The sequence below is a fragment of the Phyllobates terribilis genome, unplaced genomic scaffold, assembly GCF_046119375.1.
Source record: "Phyllobates terribilis strain yellow unplaced genomic scaffold, ASM4611937v1 Scaffold_483__1_contigs__length_1377234, whole genome shotgun sequence".
Classification (NCBI taxonomy): domain Eukaryota; kingdom Metazoa; phylum Chordata; class Amphibia; order Anura; family Dendrobatidae; genus Phyllobates; species Phyllobates terribilis.
Genome location: NW_027363243.1, coordinates 832685 through 844503, shown reverse-complemented (window position 1 = coordinate 844503; position 11819 = coordinate 832685). Strand labels below are relative to the sequence as shown.

Below are 11819 nucleotides of genomic sequence, written 5' to 3'. Positions count from 1 at the left end.
ACATACTCACCTCACCTGCTGCCGCTGCTCTGCTCCGGACTCCTCAGCGTCGCTGTCTTCCCGCTCTGCACTGTGACTGCTCAGCAGAGGGTGTGGTGGAAAGACGTCATCCCACCCTCTAACCTGAGACGTCACAGCACAGGACGCGGAAGACACCGGAGCTGCGGAGGCACGGGGAGAGGTAAGTATTGTGCCGGGGCCCTGAGCGGAGTGGGGCCCCCTGCCTGCTCAGGGACCTGGCACTTGCCCGGGTGCTAACGCCGGGCCTGGGAGCGGAGCCTGTTGCAAGGGCCCCGATGCGGGGCATACACGGTGCAGACGACTGCTATGGGCCCCCCCCCCGGCTCACGGGCCCCATAGCAGTGGCGTGGCCTGCCGCCATTGGCGGTACGCCACTGCCTCCATAGCCTCCCCACTTTTAGCAGGAGACCCCCCATAGCCATGATGAAATGACGCATACCTCTATTTCTGGCACCACACTCCTCCTCCATCCCCGTCCTCCTCCCGGTCTGGATGTGTTCTTCTGTCTGCGGCCACATTGTGCAGGTACAGTGCGCTTGCGCAGTCTATAGAGGCTTCGGAAAGAAGGACCCATCCCTGGTTATTTTATAGATAATGGTGGGATAGAAGTTTCTTTCCTCCAATATAAAACACGATGAGTCCCCAGAGTTATTGTATCTGCAGAGAGGAGCAAATGTCACATACAATGGCGGCCTCCTCCATTGTGACCTTTCTCATCTCAAAATTTTCCTTTTTGTTTCTTTTCCTCTTTTTAGGCTGAAGAAAGATCTCAATATGGAGATTTGGCTTTTATTAAAGACCTGGCCGAAAAAGTCCTGTGTGTACTGGAGCGTCCGGCTCGCTCCTCGGAACGCCTGGTAAGGAGCCGTCATCTTCTCTAGCACACGTCTGATTTGTACAGTTACAATTGGCTGCATCTGTAAATGCAGGTTTAGTCCTTCCTGATTTATCTATGTGATGATTTAGTGTAAGGTTCCACATGTTAATTATATATATTATATCTACCAGGAAACAGCAGAAGGCGACACCAAAGACGAGCAAAATCTAATCCCGGGACTGAACAGCGATCTGACTACAGGTAAGCCGATCACCCGACCCCCTACAAGAAATATCCAGATATTATAGAGAACAGGGAATAATCTTACATTTACTCTGTATATTCTGTGTAATGGGAACCTGTCAGCACATTTTTGCATATTGTGGAATGACTGTACTGGCCATTTCTCTGTAATAATTTTTTGCAGAAATCCAATGTCTCAGTCAAGGGAAATCTAATGTAGAAGCCGTATACAAATCAGCATGGAAGTGCACTGGGGGCGTGGAAGAAGAAATCCATACTGTGACACGCCCCCAGTGCACTTCCAGGATAATCTGCATATGGCTCCTACGCTTCAGCTCTCTTACCATCACTCACATGTACAGCGAGGGTAGGGGGTTCCTCATTCATGTGATGATTGGGGGGTCCTCCATCATTTCCATTACGTTTATTCATGGATGCTCCGTACGTTCTCATATTTAGAATCCCTATATAATAAGTATTATTCCCATTTACAGACATCTTGTCATGTCTGAGTTATATTGTTGTAATATATATGTAGGATTAATATCGTCTAATACATTTTATTTCTTCATCATTTTTTCACTCTTTTAGAAACAACTGTGTTGGCGGATGCTGACAGTAGAATCTGTGAGATCCCGGAGATCCAAGAATCTGACGGTGTAAGTATCATGGAGAGAGATGTCGGTGTATCACCAGATTATGGGGTGGGAATGACACCTCCAGTATTGTCCCCATATAACCATGGGATGTCTCTATTCTAAGAGGAGATGACAGAAGGGAGACGTTTTTGCATCTGGAGCTTTTTTCCAGCAGCTTCTATATCTTTATATAATTTCTTATTCTTTTATAGAGCGTGATCAAATCATTGACCCCGTCAAGACAGCCGCATAAGAGCGACTATGGGACATCCAAACTGATCAGCAGTGGAAGTTTTGGGTGAGTTTTCTGTTGGCATAATCCACATTTCTCAAGGTTCCCAATGACAATGCTCCAGACTCTGTGCTCTTCCCTTCAGTGTTATCATAGGGAAATTATATGATCTGTAGGAAAACAAACTATTAAGGAAAGGGATTAAAATAGAATAATATATTACACCTGCCTGTCCTAGACCCTCATCTGTTCTTACACTGCCACCCCCATCAGAGCTTCCCCCTCCTCCGCACCGGTCTGTTCTTTTCGGAATCCATTAGCGAACTGATAAGAGCAATTGGCAACACATGGTCAAGTGAGGGGGTGACACGAAATTTCATCAATGACATCTGCACCCCCCAACCTCCACCATGACCATGTGAGTCTACTCCCTGGTCTCAGCAATAAAGACTGGCACAGAGGACAAGTGGCTATAATGGGTTTCATTTTTTGCAACTCCTTCGCTCCCCTCCATTTATTATGTTGTTATGTCTTGGGGTATGCGGGAGCATAATTAACGTCATGTTATGGCAATTGGAGCACTTTTAATTTGGACCAACTTTTATTTGTACTGAATCGTATCTACTGGTCTAATGTAGTGAATCTGCCCAAGAATAATTTCAGTAGATTCTCTCATCTGTAATGTGACCTGGGTGAGGGCTCCGGCGGACGTGGCATTGTGGACACCTCCCATAGGTGATCTATGTAGTGATCTTTTATCAAATTCTAGACATGGATTTCCAGTGACGGACAGACTTCTAGCATTAAACATTAGTACAAAACATTATATAATGACTTCTATAGATGTTCTTGCAGTAAAGATTCATTCTAACCATTGATTCTCTTTCTCTCCAGTGCCGTCTACTTAGCGCACCATAAAGACTCACACCAGATCTTTGCTTTGAAGAAAATGTTCAAGCGAAACCTGAACACTCCAAAAAGAGTGGCATTGGCCTTTCTGGAGAGGGACATCCTAACATTCGCAGATTGTCCCTTCGTGGTCTCCATGCTCTGCTCCTTTCCAACAAAATCTCACCTGTGTGTGGTCATGGAGTATGTAGGAGGTAGGACATGTATATTGTAGTATATTCAGCCCATGTCTGCTTACATCTTATCACTGCTCTTATAATTAGGATAATTAGGACAGTTACATCCTCACAGTGCGTTTACTGTAGGTTTTCTATTACCAAGATGCCTGGAAATTCATTGATCTGTGTGCAGCAGTGCTATGGTGCCAGTGAGTCAGATCGGGCCTGGCACCACTCGGCACTGGGCCCCATTCCACCACCTGTCATCACAATTTCAGTGGTATTCACATTGTCAGAATATGAATACCGATGAAAACAATGGTGGATCAGGGAGCCAAAGGTTCCTAAATCCACCATTCAGCCTCCGCAGATGGGTCCGAGACTCCGTGTACTGCAGGTTCTTCGATGTCGCCACAATATTGCATCTATAGTGTGGAGTCTCAGTACTTACACTGCACAGGTGGGGCTGGTGGGGGCCATAACACTGAGTGATGGGGCAGGTGGAGACCATATGCTGAGTAGTAGGGCTGGTTGGGGCCATAATACTGAGTGGTGAGGCTGGTGAGGGCGATAATTCTAAATGGTGAGGCTGGTGGGGGCCATAACACTAAGTAGTGGTGGGGGCCATAATACTGAGAGGTAGGGCTGGTGGGGGCTATAGTACTGAATGGTGGGGCTGGTGGGTGCCTTACTACTAAGTGGTGGGGCTGGTGGGGGCCATAACACTGAGTGGTGGGGCTAATAAGGGCCATAATTCTGAGTAGTGGGGTTGGTGAGAGCGATAATACTGAGTGTTGATACTGGTGGGGGCCATAATACTGAGAGGTGGGGCTGGTGGAGGTGGTAGTACTGAGTGGTGGGTGCCTTACTACTAAGTGGTGGGGCTGGTAGGGGCCGTAACAATGAGTGGTGGGGCTGGTGAGGGCCATAATACTGAGTGTTGAGGCTGGTGGGGGCCATAATACTGAGTAGTGGGGCTATTGTGTGCCTTACTACTAAGTGGAGGGACTGTTGGGGGCAATAACACTGAGTGGTGGGGCTGCTGAGGGCCATAATACTGAGTGGTGGGGCTGGTGAGAGCAATTATACTTAGTTGTTGGGCTGGTGGGGGCATAATACTGAGTTGCGAGATTGGTGGAAGCCATAATACTGAGAATTGAGGGTTGTGGGTACCATAATACTGAATGGTGTGCCGTGTGAGGGGCTATAGGGGACTGTGAATGCCGCTATATTGAGTTGGTGACTGTACATGCCCCTACACCCCCTGGGGGTCCTCATATTGAATGGTGTGCAGTGGGGGTCCTTATTCTGTGTGGGGATCCTAATTCTGTTTGATTGGCTTTGGGGGCCATCATACTGAGTGGGCAGTGGTGGAGACCATTATATTGTCTGAGGGGCTATGGGGGCCATTATATTAAGTAGGGGGGGCTGTGGGCGCCATTATACTGAGTAGGGGGCTGTGACTGGCCTCATACTGAGTGGGGACATTATAGACAGGTGCTACATTATATCTGTAAGGTGAAACTGGATTAAGATTTCACTGTGGGGATATCTAACTCAGTCTGTGGGTGGGGGCATTTTTGGGAGCATCATATGCTAAAATGGCTATAAAAGGTGTATTGCTGTTGAGAACATCGATTGACTTCAGTAAGGGGTTTTTTTGAAGGGGCGTGCAGTTAGAACTTTTGCTATGGGGCCCTGAGATTTCTCTGTCCGCCACAGTCTGTGTGATCTCCCTGTAAGTCCGCACTGAGCATGTCAGTATCTCCAGCTGTAGACGAGATGTGACATCACTTTATGTTATTAGTTACATGGAGGACATTTCTCCATCGATTCAGACTAATATTATGTGCACTATACATTATATCTGTTTATATTCTCTCCTATCCCAATGTCTCCGCTCACTTCCCATTATACATCATGGTGATCTGCTGTATAAACCACTCACCGGTCATATTTCCTTTCTTCTATAGGTGGTGACTGTGAGACCCTCCTAAGCACCAGGGGTCCTCTATCTGTCCCCTTGGCCCGCTTATACTTTGGAGAAGCGGTTCTTGCTGTGGAATACCTCCATAGCTACGGTGTGGTGCACAGAGACCTGAAGCCGGATAAGTAAGTGCCCCTCGTAGTATAATAAAGGGGGGAAGTTATCATTTATTATCATACGGTCTGTGAGGCTAAAACCATCTTCTCGTCCACAGCCTCCTGATTACATCTGCTGGACACATAAAAGTTACCGATTTTGGGATTTCAAAAGTTGGTGTCATGATACCAAAAACCAACACCTACAAGGAATTAGCGGAGGACATCACCAGGGAGTTCCTGGACCGTGAGGTGGGTAACACTTACAGGAATTTAGCTTGTTCTTTACAAATCTCCAAGGACCAAAGCAAAGAAAGACCTTAAATATAACTTTTAATAGATACATTTAAAAGCACCCATATCAATATATAAAGACAAAATCCATAAAATGTGGCGGCAGCAGTATTCTCCGATCGGGGTGTATTTATCTCCCGCGTCTGTCCAGACTCATTGTGGCTATCTCCTAATATGATCCCCTGATGAACCCCAAATTAGGAGGGGGAGAAACGTGTTGGGACAATTTACAGATAAGTTCTCTGGTTACTGCTGACTAAAATGCTTTTTTGGCAACTTTTTTTGTAATTCGCACACTGGATAATGCTCTGTCCCAACATTTGGACGTGTCCTGTGTAGATCAGTCCTGACTATAGATTAGCCAGGGGGATTTTGAGGTTGTCTATATGTACCGTCTGTCCTAGACTATTATCTTCATGCTCAATGTCATTATATAGGTGACTTGTTACTACTTTGGACATATTTATGTTCCTATGTTTACCGTTAATTGAGCACACGTGCTTTTATAATATTGTTCTTGTTGCCCGTAATTGCCAGCACTAATGTACTTTATGTATCTATAATAGGCTTCTGAATGATGGTTTATATATCATACTGAATTGTGTATAGATTGGTGCATTTGATATCCTATCTGTACTAGTGGAACTACATTATATCAGCTTCCCTGTTTCCATATAATTGATACATTGAATATTGCCTTTTTTTCATTCAGCATGTTAGCAGCGACATGACTGTCTGCCTTTCATCATTATCTGTATATGTGTATGTCTGTCTAGGGGTGGATAGCGTCACGGAGGGAGTGCCGATGTGGAGGGGGGCGCCAAACCGATTAGCTAGGGTGTCAACCTCCACTGGCATGCGGGATCTCAGCCCATTTGGGATCTCTAGGGCAAGCCTGCATGTCAATTATCCTACGTTTATCCCACTACCCATATATTGTACATTTTATGCATTTTGTCTTCATATATTGATATGGGTGCTTTTAAATGTAGCTATTAAAGATTCTATTTTAAGGGGTTTTCTTTGTTTTGCTTTGGTATTTGGTTAACTAATATACCCCATCTGTTCACCTTGCCTTTGGCATATGTTTTTTTTTCTTTACAAATCTCATCACACTATTGTGTCTTCTCTACATTCTTCATTTCTAGAGAACGCTTCCATTGATATTTTATCTTTTGTCATTGTGTTTTTATGGCGAGAACGTGTTATAATAACAATTTTATCATTTTCATCTTTATCTTCTGTTGTTTTCCAGTTATGTGGCACCCCATATTACATCGCCCCAGAGGTCATCCTCAAAGAAGGCTATGGAAGACCTGTTGACTGGTGGTCAATGGGGATAATCCTACATAAATTTCTCACGGGATCTGTACCATTTGATGGAGATTCTGTAGCTGAGCTTTATGACAGGATTGTCATTGGTAAGTGGAATGATCCGACCATTGCTTTGATCAGTTACATTGGTTTAGGTGTTTACTTTGCTTTAGCTTACAGTCCAGTAAAGAGATTTTATTTTCTGTATAACAGGTGAAATAATTTGGGATTGTAATTCCGCTCCTACTCCCAATGCACAGAACCTGATTACTGAGCTGCTCAGAACAAATCCTGCAGATAGACTTGGGACAGGTAAGAGATATAATACTATTCACCTATCACACTTATCACTCATGTCCTTGAGGATCAACACTTCTCTATCAGATTGTCCATTTCTAGTTCTCCACACTATGACTTTCAGTCTTCTTCCTTCATGTTGACTCAGTTATGTCATTAATTCAGATTAAGTTAAACTGTTCAGATGTGAAGCAATCTCTGACAATGTCCACATCACTTTTGTTTTGTTCTTTTTCCAGGAGGATCACTTGAGATCAAGAGTCATCCATTCCTGAGTGACTTAGATTTTAACAACCTTCTAAGTCAGAAGCCAGAGTACATTCCTCAGCTTGCCTCAGATGTGGACAACAGCTTATTTATCGGTAAGTAGAAGAAGACATCATCTAGACTAAGTGGCTGTTTGTCTTGTCTTCCATAAAATGTAATAATCAGTACCCACTAATATTGTGATAAATGACGCCTGTTTTATACTAACAACCTCTAATAATACTTCATTACTTTTGTAGATCACTCTGAAATAGACCATTCGGTCTCAGAGGATGAGGAGGGTACAAGTGAGAACAATGAGAACCTTGACTTCCAAAATTTTACATCATCTTCTGAAAGGCTTTCTAAAGTAAGTACCGTATGTGATCAATAAATCCAAAATATGTGAAACAAAAAAGACCTCTAAAAGTAAAAAAAAGTATTTCATATCTTGTTTTTGTCCATGTTTAGCTCTGTACCATCACTACCAGAACGATGAATGATGAGGACCAGAAGTCTCCTCCAGAGTGTACGCCAGCAACCAATACAAATATCTCAGAAATGTGAGTAGATTATGGGGTCATTAATGGGAGTTCCAGGCTGATATATATGCACAACACATAATATAGGACATAAATACCATAATATCAAATTCAGCCTCAATGATTAGCGGTCATTGTGCTTTTGGCTTCAGAAACCGTTGGTGATAATAGCCCATAATTGCAGCCATTCACGCGTATTAGAGCTGCCCATACTGTAGGAGAGATGTAGTATTACATGCCAGCCATTATTGCTAGTTGTTTTTCGCTCTGATCCATAGAAGGTAGATTGGAGCATAAAACCTTCCTCACTATGACAGTCATATGTCCTATTAGGCCCTCTAGTCGGTGTTCTTCTAGTGAGACCACCCCTTTTATTCTGCATTGACTTGTGATTTACATGTTTTTCTTAAATCATAGAATGGGAGAGTTGGAAGTTACCTCCTGGGTCTTCTGGTCCGACCCCCTGATTCTTCCTGACAGGCAGAAAGAATCGCTTTCTGAATCTGATAGCGACAATGCTATAAACAGCTTGCCCTCCTCGTTCCCATCATCAGGTATGTATGTACAGCATCAAAAGGTGAATGTTGACTTTAAGGTTCAAATATTTGGTTTCTCTGTATTAGGTCTCCTATGTTGTCCAGGTTTCATGGATCCCAATTATATTTTCCATGGGCCCATACTGTATTTCTATTTCCTTAATTTTATCCAGGAATTGTTTTCATGGATTCTGTAAAATACGTTTTAGCATCCAGGAACTCACTTCAATATAAGAAGACATTGTCTCCTATAGTAGAATATCGCTCATTAGTGATGCACCACGTGGCGGCACACAGGGCGCTTACTGCTCCATATCAGTGATACATCTAATGCCCCTCAGATTAGATCATGAACGGTATATAGGACTTATTCTGCCCTATAATAATGCAATGCCAGATTATCAGGACTATAGGGGACAGGACTAGAACAATTCTTCTATATACAGTACACAAAGCAGATCCTATAAGAATATTTCTTTACTGAGTTTTTTTTACTTTCTGATCAGAATTTCCAACTGAAGAGGAAAGAAAATCTGAAATGAATCTGAGTATAGACCAACAAAACTCAGAAAATGGGAAAAAGGGGAAAAAGAGACGAGGTAAGTGTGAGAATCATCTCCATGTTGTGTGATGTTAGTGATGAGAATAAGTCATGGGGAGCAGATGTCATCTGTCAGTGATGGGATTGTCACATGTATGATGGCTGACAATGACCCCGGACATCTGTGTGAATAAGATTCCTCTGCTGTCCGGCCGGCCACACTGACCGCACAGTAGCATCATGTAATATGGAGTCCCATCACTTACATTGTATGTATTTCTCTTCTCTTAGGTTCCATCTTCCGCCGGATCTTATCATCCTGCCGGCGTGGATTATCTAGGGCTGCTCGCGCATTTGCATGCTGTCGCTGTTGCCCAAGTGTCATCTAAAAGACGGAAAAGCTCCGCATCTAGCGGAGTACAGCCGATCCACCATCACTGCTGGACCTGTAAAGAAGGACCTTCACCATCTACCTGTGGCCTTCTAACTGTAACATCTCTACCCGGACTTGTTTCGGTAATGCCTCTGTCACCAGGCTCCGCTGTATCCATACTGCTCGCCTGACTTGGCTTTTTTTACTGATCACCTGGTATCTGATCTGGATTTCTTCCTGACTATGATTTTGTCTACTGATTCTGTCCCTGATTTTGTTCATCCCTTATCCTTCTACCCTATCCCTAATAAAAAAAAAAAACAACTTCTATATTTATTGAGATTTTCTTATATCTATCAAACTTCACTCTGCATTCTGCTAAGCGATAAAAAATACATATTAACACTTCTGCTTTTAAAAGAATGAGAGAGAGAGAGAGAGAGAGAGAGAGAGAGAGAGAGAGAGAGAGAGAGAGAGAGAGAGAGAGAGAGAGAGAGAGAGAGAGAGAGAGAGAGAGAGAGAGAGAGAGAGAGAGAGAGAGAGAGAGAGAGAGAGAGAGAGAGAGAGAGAGAGAGAGAGAGAGAGAACATTTTGCTTTCTTGTTCATGCCCCTCACCACTCCATTATAGGGGATGTTTATTAAGCCACGTGTGAATGGAGCTGCAGTGCGAATGATCGACTACCGCTCCATTCACCCAGAGCTCTTCAGATCCCTGGGTCTCGGAAACAGTGGGGGTCCCGGCTGTTGGACCCCCAGCAATCAGAAAATTATTCCATATCCCAATGATAGAGGACAATTTCCAAACTTCAGATAACCCCTTTAAACAAGTTGTTCAGGATTAATTTTTATTTAACCATAGGATTGTAGACATAGAAAATAATAAACCCATCAGTACTGACCCTCCCCAAAGCCAATGCCACCTCTTCTTCAGCAGAACAGGAGAAGTGGTACTGTGCAGTGTATATATACAGAATAATACAGATACTGAGAATGACACCCAGTATACAGGACAGGAGAACTGGTACTGTGCAGTGTATATATACAGAATAATACAGATACTGAGAATTACACTCCGCATACAGGACAGGAGAACTGGTACTGTGCAGTGTATATATACAGAATAATACAGATAGTGAGAATTACACCCAGTATACAGGACAAGAGAAGTGGCACTGTGCAGTGTATATATACAGAATAATACAGATACTGAGAATTACATCCACGATTCAGGACAGGAGAAGTGGTACTGTGCAGTGTTTATATACAGAATAATACAGATACTGAGAATTACATCCACTATACAGGACAAGAGAAGTGGTACTGTGCAGTGTATATATACAGAATAATGCAAATACTGAGAATTACATCCACAATTCAGGACAGGAGAAGTGGTACTGTGCAGTGTTTATATACAGAATAATACAGATACTGAGAATTACATCCACTATACAGGACAAGAGAAGTAGTACTGTGCAGAGTATATATACAGAATAATACAGATACTGAGAATTACATCCACTATACAGGACAAGAGAAGTGGTACTGTGCAGTGTATATATACAGAATAATACAGATACTGAGAATTACATCCACGATTCAGGACAGGAGAAGTGGTACTGTGCAGTGTTTATATACAGAATAATACAGATACTGAGAATTACATCCACTATACAGGACAAGAGAAGTAGTACTGTGCAGAGTATATATACAGAATAATACAGATACTGAGAATGACACCCAGTATACAGGACAAGAGAAGTGGCACTGTGCAGTGTATATATACAGAATAATACAGATAGTGAGAATGACACCCAGTATACAGGGCAGGAGAAGTGGTACTGTGCAGTGTATATATACAGAATAATACAGATAGTGAGAATGACACCCAGTATACAGGGCAGGAGAAGTGGTACTGTGCAGTGTATATATACAGAATAATACAGATAGTGAGAATGACACCCAGTATACAGGGCAGGAGAAGTGGTACTGTGCAGTGTATATATACAGAATAATACAGATAGTGAGAATGACACCCAGTATACAGGACAGGAGAAGTGGTACTGTGCAGTGTATATATACAGAATAATACAGATACTGAGCATTACACCCAGTGTAATATACAGAATAATACAGATAGTGAGAATTACACCCAGTATACAGGACAAGAGAAGTGGTACTGTGCAGTGTATATATACAGAATAATAGAGATACTGAGAATGACACCCAGTATACAGGACAAGAGAAGTGGTACTGTGCAGTGTATATATACAGAATAATACAGATACTGAGAATTACACCCAGTGTAATATACAGAATAATAGAGATACTGAGAATTACACCCAGTATACAGGACAAGAGAAGTGGTACTGTGCAGTGTATATATACAGAATAATACAGATAGTGAGAATTACACCCAGTATACAGGACAAGAGAAGTGGCACTGTGCAGTGTATATATACAGAATAATACAGATACTGAGAATTACACCCAGTGTAATATACAGAATAATACAGATACTGAGAATTACACCCAGTATACAGGACAAGAGAAGTGGTACTGTGCAGTGTATATATAC

General features: G+C 42.9%; 1 protein-coding gene across 1 annotated transcript; it reads left to right on the top strand.

Annotated features, from left to right (window-relative positions):
• Positions 1–513: 513 nt before the first annotated feature.
• On the top strand, positions 514–9399 carry LOC141229502 (microtubule-associated serine/threonine-protein kinase 4-like). The gene is made up of 16 exons (XM_073667486.1): positions 514–546; positions 777–878; positions 1030–1099; positions 1673–1740; positions 1932–2017; positions 2846–3054; positions 4992–5130; positions 5220–5352; positions 6650–6815; positions 6922–7020; positions 7245–7367; positions 7512–7621; positions 7723–7814; positions 8211–8347; positions 8836–8928; positions 9162–9399. Exons 1-16 carry the CDS (start codon positions 514–516, stop codon positions 9257–9259), a joined length of 1758 nt encoding a protein of 585 aa, XP_073523587.1. The 3' UTR covers positions 9260–9399.
• The last annotated feature ends 2420 nt before the right edge of the window (positions 9400–11819 follow it).